The sequence below is a fragment of the Haliotis asinina genome, chromosome 4 (genome assembly GCF_037392515.1).
Source record: "Haliotis asinina isolate JCU_RB_2024 chromosome 4, JCU_Hal_asi_v2, whole genome shotgun sequence".
NCBI classification, from domain to species: Eukaryota; Metazoa; Mollusca; class Gastropoda; order Lepetellida; family Haliotidae; genus Haliotis; species Haliotis asinina.
This window is the reverse complement of record NC_090283.1, coordinates 53,357,079-53,383,167: the sequence shown is the minus strand read 5'-3', so window position 1 is coordinate 53,383,167 and position 26,089 is coordinate 53,357,079. Positions and strand designations below refer to the sequence as shown.

Below are 26,089 nucleotides of genomic sequence, written 5' to 3'. Positions count from 1 at the left end.
ATGGATACTCAATGAATAATCAGGTATTGTGAAATTTTCATCTACGCTAAATTAATGCTAGGCAGGTGCGCGTGTTGCTGACAATAAGATATGTAGTAAAACCGTGTAATTGTTGATATATTCAGGACACTATTTCAGTGGTAAAACCACTCATTTTATATTTTCGCTAGAAAGTGTTGAATTCCGACACAGAAGCCGAGATCTTTTACACATTGAGTGGAAATTAGGTTAGATATATACTAATCAGCAACCACACTCGTCTTTTTCCGACGTCACAAAATGCACAACACATGCCGTGACGTCAACTAAAATGTCGCATTATTTTCAATTATTTCATTACATTTGAAAATGTGGCTGTTACTTCGTTAATAATGATGCAAAATTAATAAAAATACATATACACAAACAGGAGAATGTTGGAATCTAAGAACTAAAATATGTATCGGATAGGGAAATCCAAATCGCTATTACCTGCTTTTTGATGTAGTACACTGGCATCTTATCTTACAAATTGTGAATCTACCAAACGGTATCCTCTCACATTGGGGAACTTTGTATTGGAATAGTTTGGTTCACTGTGAACAAAACATCACGAAAATATACTGTCGGTATCCACAGCAAATTCTCTCCATGTGATCGGAGTTACATTGACCTAATGTAAACCATAGCTGAGTTATGCCCCCTTATCTTTATACGTGCATGAATACTGTGTCGACGTTTGACGTCATGGTAGAAAATCGATTTTTGACATTTATTGCAGGTCATTTTTGATTTTGTGATTATGACGTTATGCATTAGTACATACATCCATTTCTTATACACTTATGTCGTTCAGATATCAAGCTGTATTTTCTTCGCTCACACTTTCCGCAAAGATGCCAAATTAAAAAAACCGTAGCAGAGTGCTTTTATTGGTGCACGATAAAAAACGGAGAAATTTACTGTTTTTCAACACACACAAAAGTTTTGGACAACTTTTAGCAGTGTCTATTTCTATAGACCCCTGAGGTAGCCGCATATATATTTATACCAACTGATGGGAAATTAAATATGCTACATTTCTGTGCAATTTTATAGCCGTACGCAGATCCAGTACCACGCGAGCGCAAATCTCGCACAACGTTCACTTTTCAAACCTTACGAAAATGTGCGCTTGAAAAAAAACTCGGCATCCAGGGGGTTAATGGCACATTCCGGCGCAGCGACATTAATTCAACAGGCTAATTTGCATATCACGTGACCCGACGTTTCGCTTGTTTGTAAACAAACGCGCATATTCATAAACAGGCCGAGACTGGCACAGCGCAAGTTTTACAGTTTTACACGTTTACGTAAATATTCTTCTACAACTACGACAAAAAGGTTTTATGACAACATATATCTATGTTTCAAACCGACTGCATCGTTTGCTCTCCATAAGGCTTCGGTGAGAGCACGTGGAGCCGTACAAGCCATTAAGCAAAGGATTGCTGCGCAAATCGAAATAGTGTTACACGTTTTAGCATATTTTCTCAGTGAAACTAAACCATTTTAACAACGATGTTTAATTAGATGTGTAGACTCATCAAAACTAAAAGAGTTAAGAAACTGTGTACATAATATTGAATGGACTGTGCAAGATGTGAAGAATCGTCACATCTTTCTGGCCTGTGGCAGAGATACTCTGCTGGCTGGCCGCATGGAACTCTGGTTAAGAGAGTGTGTTAATGGCTCGTCGTTACGGAATCAGCTGACCATTATCATTTGTTGCGGCCGGCTCATATCTGATAGCTGGAGGGCGGTTTCATGGCAATTCCACCTATAACTCTAACACTATGATTTATTCATCATTGTCAGATTTAGGCAGTGTGCACATAACAAACGTGTTGAAGTTTGAACAGGGAACTACTTTTTCTGGCGATTGTGAAGTTCAAGAAGTGATATGATTAACCTTGGCCTAGAGGAACTTTGAAATGGTTTAAATAATTAATTTCCTTCACGGCAAACAGCGTTAAAGTTGAACTAGTTCAACTAGAACAGTAAAATCAGCGACGAGTAAGCGGAGCCGATATAACATTAAATTTGCGGGTATAACTCTGCACAAAGCATGTCTACATTTTAAAAACTCTTCCATGACATGTCAATATGGATCCTTTTCAATGTGTTTACAACTGCTTTTTTTATGAAAAGAGAGACAATACTTTCAGACAAAGGGTTGACTTAGTACTAGTACATGGTTCGATATATGCAATGTACTAACGTTATAACGAACTCAGGGACCCCTAATTTTAGTTCGCCATAACAGATTTTCGATTACATTAAAGGAAGTGGTCGGAATAAAATTGAAGATACCGGGTCTACTCTCTCTCAGAATTATCCACTGTCCTTCAAATATAGCGCTGGCACTCCGCAGAAATCTTTGTATCAACCACTGATACTGATTCAGACTGTATGTCACTGGACCCACTTTGTAAGATGCCAAATTGATAGATTAGGAAATAACTTAAGATACCAGCGATTATGCATGACAATTCAATTTTCCATCAAACACCAGGTAACCAAATTGACCGCCGGCTACTTCTGTTGCAGGATGTCGGAAACATCCACCCACGCCAACATCTCAGGACAAGAGCCGGGAGTACCACCGGAAGCTGCGCGCGGAGATCGACAAACTGTTTGAGGAGGAGTTTCTGGAGGTCCATGGATCTCCGACATGGAGCGTGGAGGCCAGCAAGGCGGTCACTCACAGCGGGGAGTCGCCGCTCTTCTTGCACAGATTTATGTCTCCCTCAAAGGTAGGTAAAGGTTGTGACAATCTGACATAGGTGGGTAGCTGCTGGAAGGCTTCAGACACTTCAGATGAAGGAGGAGTTCGACATATTTGGTAAATACATGATCTTTCTGTGTGTTGATTCGCATCACTTAGAGATGATACTGGGCGTCACTGTTTGCACTTTTATGAAGCCTTTCGTCCAATGTATGGTGGACGGTAGGGTATCCTATTGGTTAAAACGTTCGCTCGTAACGCTGAAGACCCGGGTTCTATTCTCCACAGGTACTATCGGTGAAACCCATTTCTCGTTTCCCCAGCCGTGACATTGCTGGAATATCGCTAACATCGGCGTAATACTATACTCACTAAACTAAAGATATGAAACGGAATATATTTTTCAGGAGGAGCATCAGTATATACGACTCAGCAAGTCAGCAGTACTGAACCCGAACAAATGTCAGCCACCATTATCACGGGACGGTGTGACGTATTACCGGCCAAACAGAACCCATCAATATCTTACTGCCACAGAACTGAAGGACCAGAGCCAAAATGAGGTCAACCTGAAATACGGCCGACCTACAAGAACGACGTGAGTGGAAAGTGAAAGGATAGAAAATAATGAAATTACAGAACAAAACGGGTTACTAATTGGAAAACAATTTAAAACAATTAAATTACAAAAGGAAATTGTGCAAACATCCGTGACGTTGCTGCATGAGGATGCAGACAGGCGACATTTAGCCCAAATGCCGTGTTCCGATATTTTTGGTAAGCTCCTGAAACTTGTTCGTTGAGTTTAAGGTTTGAGGATGATCACAGCCATTAGTCAGACACTGACACTTAAGCTGATAGTGTAAAATTGTACTTGTCCGTGATTCTTCACCACACCAATGATGAAAGCAGGGGAAAACGTGTCAAGCTGTTTTGGGGAGTTTGGGCAGTGTGATAAATAAACTGCACGATCACGAGTAACACCCATGGCCGCGTCCTAATGTATGGTACTTACGGGCATCTTAAGCACTAAGATAGCTTCGAAAATCTAGGCCCTGTTCGAATCGCCATATCAATCAATATTCAAACCAGTACTCAAGTCCGAGAAACCACACGAATATGGCATTGCGTAATCACAGAATATTGCTGAAGTCACAAACACCAATAGAAACATTTACGAGCCACCCATGTAAGCTTGAGCTTAAATCTGCGTAAATCAATGAATATTCAAACATACATATGAAACACTAACAACACTACAATCAATGGCACTATATAGCGTACTACAGTCAAGAATAGGCTGTGTCTGTATCTTCCAGACTGCTTCGTGCAAGACAACGAACAAATTCTGCACCCGTGAATTCCTATGAAGTGAGACGAGAAATTATGAAACGTGAGTACTTTTACCTATATTCCTAGGCTGGCAAAACGATAAATGATCCAATCATCTCCTTGTTCTCCAGTTATACTGTTAGGGAGATACATGTGCGATACACCGTATTTCTAAATGACGTTTACTGCTTGACAAGCATTAGTTGAGCCACGACCTGAGAAATGACGCCAATCTGCATATTTGGTGACGCCCCCCAGAACATTCCATTTGAAACAAGAGGAAAACAGGTTGTCGTCCAAATGTGGAAATGTTCAATTTCCTCGTGCGAATCGTGTCGTGATGGTGTTTTGCTGAACTAAATCGCTCTACGAGACACATGTTAAGCAGAGCCGGTATTCATGTCAGACCACGGTCAGCATGTATTGCACGTGCTCAATCGCTACTCTGCCCGTAGCAGCCAAATGTATACTTGCCTGCGTGCCACAAACGCGTTCACTGTGCTGGCTCATCCAATACTTGTAAAGCAATAACTGGTTCACGTGTTTGGGCTATGTGGGACGGCGGGTCAGTGTACAATGCGTGGAAGGTCGCTCATAACATTAATCACTGATCGATCGTTTCCAGGTTGCCGTCATGTAAACATAACATTGGGCTAAACAATACATGCAGGCATGCACACATACTCTAACACAGATGTTAACAATTGCATTGTCCAAATATGCAACACTGAATTTCTCTGTTGGTATATTAATATTTCTAGTGGCCGATCGCCAAAAACGAGCCCCTGTAGTCGATCAAGTCAAGCTCTATGTTTCAATCATCTATTTCATGACAGTTAAAAACACGTTCTCATATTTCACTACTTTAATATACTTTGTATATCAAAATCAAATTACAGTGGTACATATCTATCGTTTTACACGAGAAAACGATGAAAGAACAGATACCAAAGAGGGAATAGAATTGACATATTCTTGTATTTTTACTCTTGTATTTTATGTATATTTTGTTTCAGGCGAGGGAGAGATTCGAATTGGTTCTGCCTACACAAACCCCAAAGAGTAAGTGTACATATTATGTAGTACAGTGGAAGCTGTCTAAACCGACATTCACCGGGACTGAAAAAACAATCCGGTTGAAAACATGAGCCGGGTTGTAGAACTGATGATAAAGGTAGAAGCCACGGGTGGGACTGAGACTTTATGACGTTATAATGTTTAAATTCATACACTGGCATTGTTCCTTTGTCCAGTAACGGTAACAGCACTCCAGGCGTAATCAAGCCATTGCACGTGTCTGGTTGTTAACAATATTAGTGATGTATGGTCACCTAAGTCCTCTGTGAAATGAGACCCAGATCTTGATTCCCGATGTTATATATTCACGTAACGATGTGATTAAATGACAAGGACATGTTCTGGCCTGCTGGAAATGACATGTTAAAGGTTTAAATCTTTCAAAGTAGGTTCAAATAAATTCTGTATGTGTTCATATTGCTGACCATTAAGTGTCTTAGTGCCACTTGCACTCTGGATTGACCATACCATAGTGGCGAATGGACCGACTATTCGGTCTTTCGAAGAACATATTGGAATACATCCAAGATATTGGTTAACAGCTGTTCATATTAGTGTCACCGTTCAACGTGTTTAAGAACGCCTTTTTAACTTATCAACCCAAAGATTTTAGTTTTCAGAACATTTTAATAATTCAGTCAACATTTCTGATAGTAACTGGAACCATTGCTTGGCGATGAGGACGTAATATCTGTAATCATCATCTGTAACTGCAGGTTCCTTCAAGAACTCCACGCAGCCAATGGCGAGTCCTTCCATTCCTTCATAACTGGAGCACGCTACAACAGGTGAGACAGAGCAACTGGTTTCGTTGTGACAAACTTAATGTATCAAACCGGTTCCTTACTTACTTGCTGGTACTCGTTTTAGTGCGTCAACAACAGTCGCTTAGGTCACCTGGTGGCGGTGGAGTAGCCTAGCGGTTAGAGTGTTCGCTCGTCACGCCGGGTTCGACTCCCTACATGAGTGTATTGTTTTGCAACGTGGGTGTGTAGCTAAGCCTCTTCGTATTGAATGCATATCAACTCGAAATCTCAATGTTTCGTAATGTTTTTGGATCTGGATGTTATAAATATTTACTCATTAATGACGAGTGATCTGTGATATGTCCTGACAGGTCAAGCCGCTGTCTAAAATCCCAGGGCTTTTGTGAGAGTGGAAAAACTAGTTACCACTGTGTTGATGTTAAATTGTTCTTTTCCTTGTTTCCATAATTATGACATGGTTGAACGGTTTTATTAAAGCCTAATCAAGCATAGTGATTTTGTTGTGGTTTTGCTTTTTAAATCAAGCATTAACTCGATTATAAGTAGATTTTTGTGAATAAAATGTTCTTGCAATATATTGCAATACATATCGCAATGTATGCTTTCGAATCGCAATATTGCAATATGAAAATTCTCTGCAATACCCACCCTTATAAAAGAAACACCTGTGGTTATTGTAAACATACTATACCTGACTTACAATGACACAATAGGTGTCTTTCTAATTACAGGGCGCACTGCCTGGATTCTAAGAGTTTGACGATGTATGGAGTCTACATGCCCAGAACCAATCCTACAGCTTGTTTTGTCACTGGTGGTCATAAGCTGAAGGATGTATTCGAAACTCCCTGTGCACCTCCAGGTAGGTACTCGACATGTCCAGGTAGGTCCTTACATGTATGTATACTAGGCACAAAGAGAAACAGTGCATGCAAAAAGTTAAAATCTAAAGTTATCAAACCTGTGTAGACACATAAGGATTTAAACCCAGACATAAGTGACATGTATCCAACATGTATGCACGTGCCACATTCCGTGGCGTTAGTGGCTTCGTGCTTGAGACGTGCAATACGTTGTTGCACGTGCATTCCGGGATAGAGAAGCAGAGTAAATGAATGCCACACAATACTGTCTCTTTGGAAAGCTCAACCCCTGCCCTTGATATCGTTCAAAATTAAATGGCCATTGAAACAACGTCATGAGGCCATTGGGGTGGTCCGTGGGGGAAATGTCTCAACGACAAGGACAGCTCATTGCCACTGCCACCGGAACACCGATTCTGCACGAGTGATAGAACACGATAGTGGACGTCCACGTGTAACACCACTAAGAGGAGAGAATGGATAGGGGTGACCCATCGTCGCCACGGGTTTCAGACTGCTTTGATGGCTGTCCAGACCATCCCAGGATTTCACCGTATCCCCCCCCCCCCCCCCCCCCCCCCATCACGGGATCAGACCACGACATCCAGCCATACAACCAATCATGACACGTCATCGACAAGCTCGCCGAATGTGGTGCCGAAATCATGTCTGCAAACCCTTGTTTTGGTGGAGAAATGTTGTTTTTACAAATGAGTCCACCATTAAAGTTTACATGTACCTTTGGCATTGTTATCGTACTTAGCAACTGGTATGATAATTTGACAATGCACACTTTCTTTATATGACTAGTGTATGTAAGACATGCATGTTACATGATGTGTGTGTATGTATGTATGCATGCATGCCCAAGTGTAAAGTTGATAAGCAGTCAGCCAAATATACAAAAACTCAGAAATACTAACGATGGTATCGTGCAGTTGGATGGTATCGGAGATTTCTCATGGGCGTTGAAAGGGTTTGGTCGTTTATATTTTCCTTTCGTAGCTGGCCCTACCATTAGAAGTGGTGGTGTAGCGGTTAAACGTTCGCTCGTCACACCGAACACTTCGGTTCCATTCCTCAGATCTGTACAAGTCCATTTGTGATGTTCCCCGCCGTGACATTTCTGGAATATTGTTAAAACCGCATGCTAACCATCCTCTCTCACTCACCCTATTATTGCACACACAGACTCGCCTCGCTCTGACGTCGATGAAGTGTCCTCCCCAATGACCCCCCGAAGACCAACGACAGCTCCCGGCTACGGCCGAAGACCAACTCCGTCTACCACCCAGCCAAAACAAGCTTGGGGCGACAGTAATGGGAACGAGGCTGAAAAGTGTGGCGATGGGAGGGTTTATGAAGAGCTGATATTCTGGCCAACTGGATTAAACGTGAAAGGTCTGTATTGTTCTCAAGGAATACACACAAACTATGATGAAAAATCACAGTGGCATACATATCTTTAAGAAAATTATCAAGCAAATGAAAACAGCGCGTTCTTCTTCCAAAATTGGAATACTGTCTGAAAGGTCAAATTCACTTTCCTGTGAAACATATATAACAAGCAGTATAAAGAGAATATCCAAGGGCAGTCCACGGAAGCAATCGCATTTCTTTAAACGAACTGAGATAATGTACGATATAGATGGGTTAACTGTAGATATATTACTGAACATCAAATGAAACGCAAGTTTCGATCAGATGAAATCTCATGAAAGTTAGCGTTTACATTTATGTCTTATATTTCAAAACTTAACAAAAAAGCAGAGTTGCGTTTCTTTGGCTGTTCGGCATAAAGTCAGGAAATTTCTACCTTTAAATCCACGAGACAAAGAACATAAAATACATTTCAGGTCGTGGAATGGGTGTCACTCTGAGCCGAGCAAACAGCATGCCCAAACTGAACTCCCGATTACCGTCCGTGCAAGGAATCTCGATGGAGCGGATGCGGAAGTCACGTGATCCTGTGGAGGAAACATCAGTAGTCAACCAGCCACCTCCAACACCAAATGCCATGTCGGCCAAGGACGGAGCGGATAAATCGAATCACACGACAGAAGAGAAGGTCAAGGACGACGACGAGCCACGCAAGGAGCCGATGATGAAGCCACGGAAACCGAAGCCGATTTTGGTCGACAGATCTGTCAATGTACCATCTGTATCCGGTGATTCGAATCATTGGAACGATGATCTGCTCATCATCAGCTCACCAGCAGTTCCTCCAGCAAGATCCCAACCCGGAAGTGCTAAAACTGTCACCATCCTTGCGGAGACAGAGGAAATTAAAGAGGAAATCGTGGAAAATCCAACGAAAGAACCTAAGCAGGAGCAGGATACACAATGTGAAGAAGCTGTGGCTGACGATGAACGGGTGATATCTAAAGACTTGGACATTGAACTCCCAAGCTTAACGGATGGAACTTCAATGGAGCCGCTGCAGACGAGTGAGCAAGACACGTCACCAGACGTCGACATTGGCATTGTGGTTCCGACAGAGCCTTCTAAGGAAGAGGTTGTCCAAGAACGTAGTTCCCTTGTAACCAATCCGATCAATGACGTAAGTGTTGCGTTCTTCCTAACGGAGAAGGGTCAAAACAGAAAAGACCCGGATGGGGATCGTGACGTCATGAACGCTATGGACGAAAGACAAGACGCAGGGCCAGTATTGGGTAACGCTACAAGCATGGATATACCAACTCTGACAGTTGAAGAAGCGTCTGTTAGTGATGAAAATGACTCAGAACACGACGTAAAAGCAAATAGTCCTGCGGAAGAATCCGCGTCGAAAGATGACGCAAGGGGAGACAACTCTGCTGCACAGACATCTGTTGGCGTGAAAATTCCACAAGCTTGATTCAAGATACGGATCACCATTATTCCAGCATTATTCCAACATTATTCCAGCATTACTGCAACATTACTACAGCATTATTCCAGCATTACTACAGCATTTCCGTGTCAGCATTATTGCGTGTTACGTCACGTTAAACTGTCTGCCAACAACGTTTACAATTTATCAAGAAATATTCATTGATCACTGAACATGATGTTGCATTAACTATATTTCACAGGTGTAAAAATCATGTTTTCGTGCTGTGAGATACAATATTGTGTTGAATGTTTTACCTATAAAATAGGTCCAGTATGTTTAGAATTATACGAAATGTGTTTTATAGCTATTGTGAAACAAAAGGGCTGTTAGGTTAGTTCGTAGGATTATTTTGATCTCCATCTTAAGCGTTGTAGCCGGCATCCTAGCTCCATCATAGATTCAAATATCAATTATTTCCCTGTGTTTCACATCGGTGTCTTGTGTTTACGTGGCTAGGACCAATCGCCAACTGGCGAGGTTTATTCGATGTGCGAAAAATGCCATCAAATTGTATATCAGCATAACAATTAGCAATTACGAATAGAATGGGCGTGGAAGACACCTGACTAACTGATCTACCAAGTAACAGGAAGCGGTAAAATATATGTTTCAAGGAGGAAATTCACAATTCATAGTTAAAACGCCCTGGCTTACACATGATTGTTGCTTACAAGGTTGGACACGTTCCCAATACCATCTTAAATAAGGTTTGCAAATTATCGTGCTTACAGGAAAAAATCGACTTGCAACGCGCCTGAAATTGCACCTTGAAAACTCCACTTCGTCTATATTTGCATTTTGACACTGTTAAAAATTGCATCACCCAGAAGAACAGTCATGGAATAGTAAGTATTTGGAGGATAGTACAGTGCGTGTTGCAAACAAACAGTTACAAGACATTTCCTAGATATCTTAACAGTCTTTACATTTGAACTTCTTGTTCCAAGAAGCAGGATACGATTTGTCAAGTCCCATCTCAATGTGGACATACGTCATCAACGAATCGTAACCTTTTCCAGGTGTATATTTTTCGTTCCTATACTTGCACTTCTGTCTGCAATCCAACTGATTGTTATTTGTTTAACATTTACATATTATTTTGGTTCTGAGTACTTACATACGGATAAGTATGTGTGACAGTGAAGTGTGGAACATGTTTTGGGGACGTATATGAGACGTATACCGATGAAGAACCGGTGTTCCTTTCCAAGTGTTGGTGACATTGCCGTCGGTGCGACAGGATACTCCCACCTTTTCTCGAACACCTGTTTGAGAGTGATATAAAAGAAAAATTAGAACTGTACAATAGATTTAATATAGTTTCTATAAGAGATTTCTTTGTCACTTTTATTTGTTTTAAAAAAAGCAAAGTTTGGGTGGTATTTAATTTTCGGTGTACATGAATTTGCCCGTTGTGTTTTACGTCTTATTAATCATCTCATGTGACAAAGAATTTTTTATCCAAACGCTACCATGCACAGTTTACAGATTTTATTCACTCCAAGTATTCACCCACTGTTATTGTACGCACTATCTACTGTTGTGTGATCACTATTCACTGCAATCATAGTCAGTATTCACTTAGTCCTGTTCTGTCTTCTGTCAGTGCTTATTTGGTGCAGAATCATGAGGGTGCCGCTATTCGTTGCTATTTGATGATTTTCTCGTTACATCTATATGCTCACTGACGAGGATTCAAGGAATATGTACTAGATATAACAGTTTTATTACAAACGTGACGTCATTGATATTCACCTGTTGACTTTTCGTTTTTATGGCTCAAATTAATTATCCTTATCTACATCTTTCGTTACGTAGGGAAAATGCAGAGATAAAATACGATGGATTATCAAGGCTGATTTACTGGGGTCGACTTCAGAAACTTTCAGTATCGTGGTAAACGGTCCGGTCAAAGCCATCTGGGTAGTCAATCAACATATGCGTGGATACAAAATACAAATTTATTTTCTCACTTTTTCCAGGTAAATGCGATATGATCTACATAGTATAACCTAAGATAGGTATCAGAATGATTCGAAACAGACAGCGGCCCGTACTCCTAAAACCGACATATATTCTTGGACTAGTTTCAAATTTTAACAGTCCCTTTCGTATTGCAGTTACTATTGGTCCGTGAACATGGTAAATGGATCACAGTATCGAATATTGCTGTGAAAAACATTGTCCGGCTTTTACGTTCGCCATCTGTATATCAGATGAGAGATACTGACGTGGAACTTACGGCGCAAAGCAGAAAAGAGTAGAGAGACCAGTGTATGTGTATATAGGTATCGGGTGATGCTGTAGAGTGCAGAATCTTTAATTGAAAGTACGTCTTAAGCACCTTCTCGGTGTCCTCCATCGTAATATGATTGGAACAGTGCTAAAGGCGGCGTAAAACCATACACATTCACATTCCTTACGCGTTAACGGATCGAAGCGATCGTAAAATCATAGGAATCTTCTCAGTGTTGACACCACAAATTTGTATGTTTATGTATTTTTCAGTGACTGTCATTATTTGACGTTTTGTTTGTAAACTGGAAGTGCTTGACGGTTATTACCAAAAACTCCGTTTATATTACGTTTTTTAATGGAAATGGAAAATATGTTGTTTTTTCCATTTGCAAATATTGCTTTTGTTTATTTGTTTGTGTTTATTTTTTTCGGTTTTGTTTTTGTTTTTGTTTTTGTTTTCAACCACTATCCCAGCTATGTGACGACGGTCTACAAATAATGGCGGCTGGATTAAACAACTCCTTGCATCGAGCTATGCAACTAGGATACAAATATCACAGTTCATCCCAAGTTTAAAACAGACAAAACTGTTTAAGCTGCAAGTAACACCACTGAAGTCCAGTCTGAATATAATGTTTGTCATCAATATTTGAGCGGAAAATCGTGAATCAAGCTTTCAGTATTATGGATGACCCAACTTAAATACGGAAAACAACCTCCTCCCTTCAGGTCTCCGCTACAAAGGTCCAGTTGTGGAAGCAAAGACAGCCCAAACATCCTTTATTTCTGTTACGATATCTCTATCAAAACAAAAGGGAAGATACTTAAACATACACGAATTTATGTACATATGTTACACATTTGTATCTCTCTGGTGTGTCAGTAGCTGTTGATTGTTGATGAAACACATATTCCTGAAAAGGCAATAAAGTATTATTCTATGATTCTGTTACATGTACCATCTGTGTCAGATAGCCTGAACACCCGGTGCCGTTACACGCTTCTTATGATAAACATGGGTCGCTGGACACCGTTTTAATAATCATGCCAATAAAATGCAATTATGAATGTGTATCGATAATTATATATTCGAAAGCGTGTTGCTTGTCTACGTATATGTTTTAAATGACTATGCATGTATACTCTGGTTTCCATGACAACAACAGAATATATTAATGGTGGTGCATCACCCCATGCTCCCCACGTGACAAGTGAACAACTTAAAATATCATATAGTTAAGTATGTACGTCATATCTATACATGTAAATGAAATGGTTAGAATGTGTATCATATGGATGTAAATGTACATGATACGGTTATGAATATATGCCATAAGGGTATAAACGTGCATATGATACGGTTATGAATATATGCCATAAGGGTATAAACGTGCATATGATACGGTTATGAATATATGCCATAAGGGTATAAACGTGCATATGATACGGTTATGAATATATGCCATAAGGGTATAAACGTGCATATGATACGGTTATGAATATATGCCATAAGGGTATAAACGTGCATATGATACGGTTATGAATATATGCCATAAGGGTATAAACGTGCATATGATACGGTTATGAATGAAGTCAGCATGACAGGTATTACTCCAACTAACCAAAAGTGAGACCTACTCATTGATCAAAATCACAAACTCGTAAGTGTCACTTAACAATTACCACTGAATCGGGCTCATGGTGTGAAGGGATTATCCGAACCTTTATGATGTACCGCCGGATTAATGAAGCAAAACTGTGTGTAATTAGCTAATCTGTTACCGCCGATTAGCGTCCGGATGCGGAGAGTGAAGCACCGGATTACTGAATCAACAGGTAATGAGTTTACATAATAAACAAGATTGGTGACAGGTAGTGAATATCAAACAGTTAGATATTTAACATTATATGACGAAATAATAGTGAAAAAGGAATACTTATTTTTACTGTTCTAAGTTATTAAGTTATAACATAGAAAACGCAAAAAATCGGAATTCAATAAATTTTCAGTATTTTCATTCTACCTATACTGCTTATGACGGAATATAAATGAAATTCTTGAGAGCCGCTTAGTCCAAAAATGTAGAAATTCGAACACAATTCTTGTCAACGTTAGATCTGTGTTTTTTGTAGCTAAACCAGGAATATAAATGGTTATAAAGGTCAGTTTTAAGACAACCGGGTTCATATTATAGTCTAAACACTTAAGGATAATGCAGGAATTCTTGATGATCAAAATAATGATATGTTCTTCAGTGATTACGAAGCGAAACCAAAAGTCAGAACAGTCACAAATATACTTAATATCGCATAATGTTACAAGAGGTTTCACTCGTTTGAGAACCGGGCTCCGATTGCACAGGGTCTTCGCAACGTTACGAACTATCGTAAGTATATATTACGAATGACGTGGCGCTACGAACGCTTTGCGAATCGACCCCAAAACGACAATGTTCTAAACAACAAGCTAATAACCAGTGCCACGTTTATTTATCAAAAAAATAAAAATAAAATAAAGTAGAAATAAATAACAAGTCATAGTATATCGATTTCTTAGATAGCGAATGTGGTGTATCATATCAAACCAAAATGAGACAACGTACTTTGAGGTTTGAAGAAGTTCTTACCTCAGAAAGATGCTTATGTATGTACTGAAATTCATGTTAAACTATCTGGGAAAAATGGTAATCACGTGCCGTGATTCAGTGTAATTGTCGAACTGGCGTGTGTGTGTACTTTTCCAGATGGCGGGTACTATCAGACAGGGAGAACATGATGACACTGCCTATGTCACGACATGCCATAACATGACATGAGTGCACGTGTCAGGACATGTGCACTTAAACTAACATTGACATCAAGCTGTGCCTTCGGTTAAACCAACAATAAGACATTATAAAGATTCCCTGTCCATGTTAGACGTTTGTCTGTAGCCAAAACAAAATAAGTAGACTTTGGAAACAAATTTCTTTTTTTGTGTTTTTATGTAGCCAAACCGAAATATAAAGAATTTTCTGTCAACTTTGAATTTTTTCTGCTGCAGGATCAACTAATGTAGAAATTCGAAAACAATTCCTGTCAAAGTTAGATCTTTGTTTCTGTAGCTAAACCTGAACGAAATTGAAAGTGAAATGAAATAAAAAACACATTCCTGTCAGAATTGAATCTTTTTGTCGGTTTCCTGTCCACTTTCCATATATGCTCCCAACAACCATTGAGTGTTTCTGTAAACATTTACAGTGTCTTTATTATAGACATTAATATGTCCAAACTGTTCCTGAAGATGCCAATAAAATATCATTCTGTTGTTCAAAGGAAGTCTTGTATTTGTGTTCATACTCTCGCAGATTTGTTTCCTTGACATACACTATACACTGGTGTCATCACAGATTGTCCGTGATCAAGTATATAGTTTTCTCCACAGTTTTGACAGATGCCACAAATGGAATCTCTTCCGATATATAGTTCGATTATTCTCTGGTGTTGTGATTTTGAAGTAAACATCCAACCTGTTTGTAGTCTCAGTCTGTTTTGAAAGGCAAACTGCGTGGTCGAATCTGCTATTCAGTCTGTCAGTCAGCGGATCCTTGAGGCAAAGGGACGCTAAAACTGCCAAACAACCTGCTTCTCCTATGTCTCCTAGTATACCGAATGGCGAGTGTTGGTGGCTTTATGCCCCTTTAATCAACGGTCCATAAATGTCACTGTATGGGGACAACGAAAATGGGCCTAACCATTGTTAGTTAATGAGTGAGTTAGTTTTGTGTAACTTTTAGCAATATTCCAGCAATATCATGGCGGGGGACACCAGAATATTGGTTCACACATTGTACCGATATGGAAAATCGAAACCGGATACCGGTAACCCGTTGTTCCCATGTGGGGAAGCGAACTCGGCATTCAACGTAACGAGGTAACACTTTAGTGAGTGAGTGAGTGAGTGAGTGAGTGAGTGAGTGAGTGAGACCATACTCAATCACTATGTCCAACGCCTTCACGGTTATCAGTCATCGTATAACGGTTTAATCACGATATGTGGTAAAGCTATGTAATACGGAGATGGTGCCTGACATGGCAGGTGAGGTAGTGAGTGAGTTTAGTTTTACGCCGCACTCAGCAATATTCCAGCTATGTGGCGGCGGTCTGTAAATGATAGAGTCCAGAAAAGACAATCCAGTGATCAACAACATGAGCACCGACCTGCGCAACTGGGAACCGATGACATGTGTCAACCAAGTCAGTGAGCCTGACCACCCGATCCAGTTAATCGTCTCTTACGACAAGCACAGTCGACTTCTATGGCAAGCGTGGGTTGCTGAAGGCCCATTTTACCCCGGACCTTCACGGGTCAGGTAACGCTTTAGCCTCAGTGAGCCACGTGTGATGGTATCGATGGGGAAGGGCGCACGCGGCGATCGTGGAAAAAAATGAATATTTTGCCCATTTCACACAAGATATGTTATCTTATCATGATTCAAACGAAAATGGCGACGTGCTTGGTATGTGTGTTGTTGAGTGTACCACTCGTGTCAGCACTTCTATGTAAGTACTGTCGTCTTTTATCACGGTTATGTTTCATCCATGTTGCAGTACTATTCAACATATCCGCGAGGATCCGAGTTACAATTGGATCTTCAGTAACCCATGCTTGCCGTAAGAGGAGACTAAAGGGATAGGGTACCGGTGGCTCGGCTCGCTGACTCGGCACGCTGACTTGACCTATGTCATCGGTTCCCAATTGCGCAGATCGATGCTCATGCTGTTTATCACTAGATCGTCTGGTCCAGATTCGATTATTTACATACCGCAGCCATTTAGCCGGAATACCGTGCAGCGTAAAACGTAATTCACTCACGTCAAATGTTATATTTTACGGGATATTTGACCATGCAAATTTACAATCGCCAATAACTGCTAACACAGATTTAATTGCCAACTGAAAGCAGGGAGGGTTGTTATAATCACATAATATTATATAATGCAGTAGGGCGTGGAGTCATCCCACAGATGATATCCTGTCCTTGGCAGCTTGCTGACGGGGTTAACCTCTTTGATCATGTTCACGAGGCGTTCGATTTCTGAACAGAAAGTCCGTCGTTGGAATCCCAGCAAGGGACTCGGAAATTTTGTGGCCGCTACACCGTGGCAAAATTGCATCGTGAATCAAAACGTACAATTCCCCACCCTTTCACGACAGTCCATCACAGTGTCGTTCCTTTGCTCGATCACTGGTTCCTATAAAAGATTCATACGGCATACGTATTGGTCGATCACTGGTTCCTATAAAAGATTCATACGGCATACGTATTGCTCGATCACTGGTTCCTATAACAGATTCATACGGCATACGTATTGGTCGATCACTGGTTCCTATAAAAGATTCATACGGCATACGTATTGCTAAGACGTTGTGGCAAAATTGTTGAGCCATCTTGTCAAACCATCTTGTCAACTTGGGTGAAAAAACTTGACGTCATGGTGTTGCTGACGTGCGGGAATGTCGTCACAACGTTGACGAGATTCCATGACGCCGTAGCAACTTGACTGGACCTGATACAAGACGTATACGGAAGCTGGATCCAGGATATGGTCCTTACAAGCCACTAAACATAGTCAGGGCGAAACTGGGATTCTGACATATCTAAGGGACGTAACTCGTCACTGGGTATTAGAAGCATTATATCCGTCTTGGTAGCCATCGGGTGTATCTGGCAGATCTTAGTAGCCACAAGGTCTATCTGGCAGATCTTAGTAAGGCTAAGCTGTATCTGGCTCGTCTTAGTAAACACCGGGTGTATCTGTTAGATCTTAGTAAAACAAGGCATACCTGGCAGATATTAGTCACCACCAGGGGTACCTGGCCGACCTTAGTAAGCTCCTGTGGTATCTGGCATCCGGCATCTTAGTAATCAGAGAGGGTATCTGGTTTGTCTTAGTAACAGCAACTGGTATCTAGCAGATCTTCGGAACTTTCAGGAGTATCTGGCAGATCTTAGTAACCCGTAGTGCTATCTGAAAGGTCGCAGTAACCTCCAGAGTTATGTGGAGGGTAGCAGTAAGGATATTATAGGATAGGATAGGACAAGACAAGGTATTAATATAGCGGACATATGCATGCAGCTTTTGTTTCCCTCGATCATTGGATGTTAATGTCAGCGTCATATCGTATTACCAATCTCAGCTCCCTGGGGAGAGTACAACCCCTACTGCCACTAGGCGCACCGAGTTTATCCTGGCTCTCATCCTAACGAAGTACCAAATTCACAGCTAGATGGACTGGGACATATAGTCACAGTATTTTGTCCAGGTTTACTGCACGTTGCTGTACCCACAGCTAGGTGTATGCACGTATTCATGTGGCCACCATATGGCCACATACCAACGGATTCGTGGCTTCTTTTAAGTGCATAGGGTTGTGTACTGAACACTAGTAGTTGTGGCAACACGGCAAGAGTCTGCACACAAAGTTGCCTCCAATGGTTTTACACCCGGTCACAGGTGGGCTCGATCCCGACACCTCAACCTCACTTGCTCACTAGCCTGGCGCCCCTTACTTAGTAACTTCCAGGGATATCTGACAGATTGTAGTAGCCTCAAGTAGTAACCATCAGCTATATCTGGCAGCCTTATCTATTCCAGCATCAAACGTACATCGAGATATCAGTTGTTAGAAATAAGCAGAGACAATAGCTTTTCAGCAAGGTTACACTAAGTGGCGGTCCCATGTTTCTTTGCTTCTTGCAGTTGACGGGTCATGTCGAGGAAGATGTCACAAGTATATCGCCAACAGCGTGTGTTTCTGTAACGACCAGTGTATACGGCATGGGGACTGCTGTCCCGACTATAAACACGAATGCGGTGAGTAAAGCGGGACTACTTAGGTGTAGAACTAGCCAGACCGGGAACAAAGCTTACTTGCCCACAGAATATTTAAATTTAAAATTTGAAAATTAAGGTAAGTACCCTAATTAAATCATTTGTAAAATATTGAGAGCTAGTAGTACCAATGTTAGAAAAGAATTTGCTGTTTATTTCCGATTTAAACATTTATTAATCATGCATTAATAACTTTTATCATCCTGAAATATGTCAGTGTCTTCATAGATACATCTTCATAGATCTGCATGTTAAAAATTTAAACGAGACCGTCGGACAGGTGAATCTGAGAATCTGGCTGTCCGTAATGAAAAGACGTTGCCCCGGGTGGTCGGGCACGCAGATACTTCTAACGTTGGTGTTCTTGTTACCAGTTTAGAGGTCTCTGTATTTCATATTTCCCCTGTTTAATGTAGATCTCTGTGTGTTATGTATTTTTCTAGTTTAATGCAGGTATCTATGTGTTCCACAGGCACGTGTGCGGGGAAGTGCCACAATTTCTACGACTCGGCACTACCCTGTCAATGTAATGATCGCTGTTCCGAATACAGTAATTGCTGTGGCGATTACAAGACTCTTTGTGATAAAGGTGACGTATCTGATATACGTATAAGCATCAGAATCTCTTCACTATTTCCAGAGCAGCTGTAATCCAAGAAAAAACGGTTACGTAATTTTTGGTTTCAACAACAACAACAACAAAAAATAAAAGCATCAAATGTGCTTCCATATCACTTGATTTTCTTGTCATCCTCTCGAACCATAACCCCGACATCTAAATGATGTTGCTACCGTGGTATAATATTCTCTATAAGAAGTTATTATGATGAGAGAATATCTGTATTTAACATCACTATGATGATAAAAACGCCTATATATGACGTCATTACGATGACAGGATAACCTCAATTTGACGTAACAGTGATGATAGACTGTCTTCTTTATGGCATGACTGTCATCTCTAGGCATCTGTATGACGTTACTTGTATGACACAATAACCCCTACGTGACGTCATGATTAAGTTCCATCTGTATGACGTCACTATAATGCACAATATGGTCGTTCGAAGTGCAGTGTCTTTCTGTTCTACGTAGGTGGATCATCGTCAGCGGCAGCAGCAACTCTGATTGCAGACAAGTTGTGGAAGATTGATGTGCACAGATTTGAACCAGACGAAATCACTGTCAACTACGGATCCAGAACGGCCGTAAACGGCACTTTTAGCCAGTCAGCACAACCGTGAGTATTTGTAATACTGAAATATGCGGAAGCAGGCTATATATCTACATACATTACACTGTTTAGTCGCCAGTGCGTTCAGTTGAAAGAATGATGTAGAGTTCTGTGTAGAACCGGCAACAGATCTTCTGCAGCCCAAACCTGGGGTAATGTCTGACTAATGTGTGAGTGAATGACGTTTACGATGCTTTCAGCAAAATTCCAGTAGCAAGGGGCAACAGAAATGGCCATGACATTTTGTACCCATCCCACTAATGGACTTGGGAGATTGAGGCAACTGTATTTACACTCCGGCCGCGTTCTGCGGCATTAGACGTACATGCTTATATCATTATTATGTACAACTGTTGTGTTATAATGTCATGCAAACGTCACATTGTCTGTCAATCAACTGCATGTCTGACTACCAGGAGCAAGTTGTTTAGATTTTGTAACTCGGTGAAAACAAACCTAAATAGTATTTATTCTTTACCTGACAGATGGTCCAGACAAAGCGTCGCCATTTTCTTAAAAGCGTCACGACCTAATGTTTGTTTGAGAATAAATTATATTATGGTTTGTTTTCATCAAGTTAGAAAATCTTAAGGTCCTTGATATTAGTAGATAAACCTGTATTTGAATCATGACCAAAAGGATTTTGCAAGACACAGCTTGTAACATAAATTACCATCATGACAATATAAGCGATTTCATTTCCAGATTTTTTACCAAAGTGGACGAAAGCCGTTTTACACATCCCACATACAAGACGTTCATCGCTCTTATGAACAGCTATGACCCTCCACTTGATCACACAAACTCCGGGGTTCAAGCTGATCAATCTCTTGTGGATGCCTTTTTAGATTCATTGTTTACGTCCGAGGTGACAAGAACGGCGCATGCGCATCTCCTTGAAAACAGTAAGTTCCACAAGAGAGGATTTTTCTTATGCAAGAATACAACATGATATGATGAAGACTATGAGTGTGCTCAGTTTACACGAGTTACGGGGTAACGTGAAGAGGGCTGATCATAGTAATAATGTCTTCCCATTGTGTTAAATCAGTTGGTCCCCGGTTACTAAAGAAGGAAAATCCAAATCCACGAAGATCATATATTTTGTGAATAGCAGGGCCGCACCTAAGAACCAGAAATCATAATATTGTGTGGAAATATTCAAACGCACTGTAAGCGGATCCTGAAAGGCAATTCGCGATTGCGATGTCCGACGTCTTCAACTAACGGGATCTGCTTAACACATGTCATAGTATCCCAAACGCGTAGATAGATGCTCATGCAGATGATCACTGGATTATCTGATTACTTACAGACCGCCGCAGATAGCTGAAATATTGCTGAATGCGGCGTAAAACTAAACTCACTCCGCTTCCGCAGTATTTTCCAGTTACCTCACAGAGTGTCAGCTTGATGTGTACGGAAAGGCCTAAAACAATGCCAGAATTTCTATTTTACCGTTCTTTCCACATACCACTGTACGGATATTGTGTTGTCAAAGTCAGCGAACCGAGATTCCCCTCCACAGTCATATGATTCTGAAACGCCTGGTGTTTGTTTGAGTCTTCGGTGACACCTGTTGCATAACTGACTTGTGTGTAACTATTTGCAGAGTGTCCTCCTGAAACATTGCTAAAAGCGGAATAAAAGCTTAGAACGTAACTTAACTAGGCATAATTTACTTGAGGTGATCAAATATAACTTTGCAATAAAACAAAACTAACTCTGCTGCGGAATGGTATAAACCTACTTTCACTTTTCAGCCTATTTTAGCGGCAACTTGTCAGATTACCGGCGCACTGTAACCCATCTCTGGTTTAAACCCTACACAAGCAGCGGATCAACGTCTAACGTCACAGGCTTTCAGATGATGGTCATGGGCAAAGAGGGAGGATCCAATCTCATTGGGCCCCATAACTGGGTTCGATTCTATCTTGAAGAAAAAACTGGCAGAATCCGTTACAGAGGATACACCAAGAAAACAGACGTAGGTTGACAAGAAATAAAATACATGTAGCATTACTCAGATCGATAATGTTTAATACAAAAGGGTTCGATGAAGGTGTATCAGTCACATTACACCGTACAGACAAATATTTGGTCACCTCCTAGCACCTCCTGGGCTACAAACCGATTCAAAGAACTTGGGGATCGTTGATCTTCCAGTCCAGTATCATGGATTAACAGCTGAAACGTCCTTTTTGACGTAGTAACCGGTCACAATATTCAAACGCTTTTTCTGCTGTTCTAGTTGACGCTCTGGGTTACTTCAACAAGTGTACATTTTCCAAAAGTTCTTTTTCTCATTGTTGCAGGCTCAAACAACTAACACGATTGTGTTTTTCTCTGTACCCCAGTTCCCGATTGTGGTCGGCCCAGCAATAGCATTAGAATGTCGTACACTCTATATACCTGTTCCTTGTTGAGGCAGGGCTTACTGTGCCCAGTAGGACCATTACAATATCTTACCTTCTATATTCCAGTTCCTGGTTAAGGCAGGGCTTACTGTGCCCAGTAGGTCCATCACAATGTCTTACCTTCTATATTTCAGTTCCTGTTTAAGGCAGGGTTTACTGTGTCCAGTAGGGCCATACAAGCATCGTACCATCTATATTCCAGTTCCTGTGTAAGGCAGAGTTTACTGTGCCCAGCACAGTGCCCACAATGTATTACCTTCTATATTTCAGTTCCTGATTAAGACAGGGTTTACTGTGCCCAGTAAGACAATTACAACATCTTACCTTCTGTAATAGTCAGGTGATCAAAGATCGAGGACTTAGCATTTGTGTCACGTTCTCGAGATAGTGTCATGTGATTGTATCTTATCACATTGTTTATTGAACTTCAAGTTCAATTAATATATTTTTTCGTAAGAGATCTAACAGTTATGAGTCGCTCGAGAGGCAGGCTCGAATTGTCCCGCGATCTCCAGGCGATTACGTTGATTCAGAGATTGCTTAACACATTAAATCTACGAAGTTACAAAGTAGTATTAAAAACTACTCACGCAGACAAGTTTCCGGACGTGGTATTAGCAACAGTAAATCCATTTTACGTAACGTCACGTCTTATTTGGATGTTAGATTGCATTCTTCTCGCTCTAACGTACGGCGGCTTCTGCTTCTTGGTCACCGGAAGTAGAATGGCGTCACATATAGCATGCTCTCGTTCTGAAGCAGATGGAGACATAACAGGCCAACGTAAGTTGTTGATTTTTCGGGCAGAGATAAGTTTTAGGAAATTTCCCAGTTGCATAGGTATTTTTTAGAGTTATACGTCAGAATTTGTAATAATTACGGTGCTCCAATGTGAGCAATGCTTGGCGCACAATAATTATCCCTGGAGAATTAAAAATATAGAAAGTGCAGAATACATTTTTCTGGACCGTCGTAATGGACAAGTCGTTAGACTAGCAAACCTTAAGTTCATCATGCAGTTTGCCTATCTCTAAATTGAATCGTAGTATATGTAGAAATAACAAACAACAGAAATTAAAGATTTTCATTGACTTTATTTATCGGTTAGAGTTTAATCCGTTTTGCATATATCTTGTAAACTAACGGTTGAGGTGGAACCAAACCTCAATTAACCTGACAACCACGTTCCGCCACCCCAAACCCGTTACACTTTCTTTATTCCAGTTCCTGTGTAAGGCAGGCTCAGTAAGACCATTACAACATCATATCTTCTATATTCCAGTTCCTGTTTAAGGCAGAGTTTACTGTGCTCAGTAGGATCATTACAACATCCTACCTTCTATATTCCAGTTCCTTGTTGAAGCAGTGTTCACAATGCCAAGTTACACCAGCTCAGCTGCCACTAGCTTTTTCCTCGGCAGCAGTCCTATATTTGACATCAACTTGAGCACCATCTGTGCTCTCAGCAACACCACTGGCACCTGCAGTTATAAGATCGACAACACCTCGCTCAGTGTCGTGACTCACAGACAAGGGATTGTGGTCACCAATTCTTACCCCTCTCCGTAATGTTTGAATAAAGATCAAAGTATGTCCGCAGAAACTGGATTTTGTTTAAATTACCTTTCGTGGAATGTACGATACTTGTGGACCGTTGGCAAATTACTATACATTTCTTTGTTTCGTTGTTTATCAACGCCTCTTCGAGCTATATTAGAGCTATATGACAACGGTCTGTAAGTATTCGGGTGTGGACCAGACTATCCAGTGATCCCGTTAGTGGCCTCTTTTGACAAGCATGGGTTGCCGAAGACCAATTCTAACCCGGATTTTCACAGGTAAGTTAACTATACAACAGATGGATACCGTGGTTTCAAGTTAGACTCTACTTATCAAACGTATGGCCCGCCAAGTATCACAAGTCCGATATCAGTTGTATATACATCTTTGTAGCCTAGGCCATGAGAATATTTAAGTCCGTCAATTCTGGAATGATGCCTGCATTCCAGTCTACCTGTTCAGTGTAATAATTATATTGAAGGGAAAAATTAGGTTCGTGGATATTTCGTGTCCGATATATCTTTATGTTTTGTCCTTCTCATCTCACCTGCCCTTCAACAACCCGTGCTTGCCATGAAAGGCGACTATGCTTGTCGTCAGAGGCGACTAACAAAACAAATACATGTAGTCTAAAATTTACTATTTGAAATGCTATTTCTGTGCATTGTTTCGGAATCTGCGCTGCTCAGTTAAAACTTGCCAATGGGTGACTGGCTTCATAAAGGTAAGCTATGGTTGAAAAAGTTAGGCATTGTCTGTCAATGGTTGACTAGACTAGAAAGGGTTGACAAAGGTAGAGTAACTTAGATAGGAGTTGGCCGGTTATTATGTAGGTTAGACAAAGGAAGCTGACAGGTTTCATAAGACAAGGCTGTAATTCGCTGAGGACGATAAAGCGGCGACTTGCTAAGATGTGACACAATGGTTCAGTTGAGTAGAAAAGAGCTCATGATGGTTGACTGGGCTAGATAATTGGTTGGTAATGTTTTGTATGGTTTGTCATTGCGTATCTAGAAAAGAGAAAGTAATAGATAATGGCTGATTCGGTTTGATAAGGACTAGAGTTGATGAGGGTTAATAATGGCTGACTACGTTAGTGACTGCTTGACGGCTTGGGGGATCTTGTAAAGCTTAGAAAGGTAATGGTTGAGGTGGTTAGATAATGGTTGACAATGGTAGCTTATGATAAAATGAGGAGGCAATCTCTGACAAGGTTTAGGACTTACAATTGTAAATTAAAATGGATGAGGTTGACAATGGTTGGCCATGGCAGCCGGTGGTTCGAACAACACTAATAAGAAGCAGACTTTAATTATGCAGTTGGTCTCGCACCCAGGTCAGAATTGAACAGTACTATAGACCATTAGTTCAATCATAAACTGAAATCAGTCTCCATTGTTAAGGCCTCGAAAATGTGTAGTATATCAGTTATTTTGAGTGTGAGATGTGTAGGCTCTACATAACATAATAATCCCGTGCATGCGGTATACGCGTGTATAGTCCGTGTGTATGGCTGAAAGCAGACCGATGAATTGCAGTCTAGCTCGAAAACCAATAGACATAACATACTCAATGAAACGCTGATCATAATCAAAACATCATACCAACTCTGTACGTGGGGGGCGTCCAGAGCAAGGCACAGCGAGGTGTTCGGGAAGCACGCGCACAAGTGCCGAGAAAGCTGTTTATTCATTAACCTTGGCTGTGCTGTCTCCATGCTTTCTCACACACCTGGCCGTCCAGTTCTTCCGACTTTCCCCTCTGAAAACGATTGTACTGGATTGGTGATTTCAATAAAGCTGGAAATCTCAACCAGGTAGTTGTTACCTTACTTGAAATTTTAGAGACAATTTTGCGATGAGACAATACAAGGCGATAACCATTTACGTAGCATTGTTTACAGTACTTTAGGCGCTTGACAACTGTAGTATGTACACGTCATCACAGTCTTCATGTCATGTGTGTAAGTCGTGTCACTTGACCTTTGGCCTAACTGGTTCCACTACACGCCACCGTCTCTTGATAGGAATACTGTGGTGTTGCGCCGGCTAACACACCAACAGTCACTTTGTATACTAAATTGTGTGAGTGAGTGTAGTCGCCT

The 26,089-nt window shown here is 40.9% G+C and overlaps 2 protein-coding genes across 2 annotated transcripts in view; both read left to right on the top strand.

Moving 5' to 3' along the window:
- The window catches only part of LOC137282583 (uncharacterized), a 38,400-nt gene extending 25,558 nt beyond the window's left edge, over positions 1–12,842 (top strand). Inside the window, exons 2-9 of the mRNA XM_067814354.1 lie at positions 2,569–2,774; positions 3,154–3,344; positions 4,066–4,139; positions 5,095–5,140; positions 5,872–5,943; positions 6,654–6,784; positions 7,977–8,186; positions 8,642–12,842. Coding sequence (XP_067670455.1) covers positions 2,569–2,774; positions 3,154–3,344; positions 4,066–4,139; positions 5,095–5,140; positions 5,872–5,943; positions 6,654–6,784; positions 7,977–8,186; positions 8,642–9,642 — 1,931 coding nt within the window. The 3' untranslated portion in view covers positions 9,643–12,842. The remainder of the gene's footprint in view (positions 1–2,568; positions 2,775–3,153; positions 3,345–4,065; positions 4,140–5,094; positions 5,141–5,871; positions 5,944–6,653; positions 6,785–7,976; positions 8,187–8,641) is intronic.
- Positions 12,843–16,382: 3,540 nt separating this feature from the next.
- Positions 16,383–23,994, top strand: LOC137282095 (uridylate-specific endoribonuclease-like). Its single transcript, XM_067813827.1, has 7 exons — positions 16,383–16,440; positions 18,643–18,756; positions 19,247–19,363; positions 19,870–20,014; positions 20,714–20,913; positions 21,772–21,995; positions 23,776–23,994. Exons 1-7 carry the CDS (start codon positions 16,383–16,385, stop codon positions 23,992–23,994), a joined length of 1,077 nt encoding a protein of 358 aa, XP_067669928.1.
- Positions 23,995–26,089: the final 2,095 nt, after the last annotated feature.

Excerpts from the sequence above, each read along its gene's own strand:
- LOC137282095 (XM_067813827.1), top strand. The coding sequence starts at position 16,383 with ATGGCGACGTGCTTGGTATGTGTGTTGTTGAGTGTACCACTCGTGTCA. Across the intron at positions 20,914-21,771 it reads TGCGCATCTCCTTGAAAACA|CCTATTTTAGCGGCAACTTG; the intron begins GTAAGTTCCACA and ends TTCACTTTTCAG. Across the intron at positions 21,996-23,775 it reads GATACACCAAGAAAACAGAC|TTCCTTGTTGAAGCAGTGTT; the intron begins GTAGGTTGACAA and ends TCTATATTCCAG.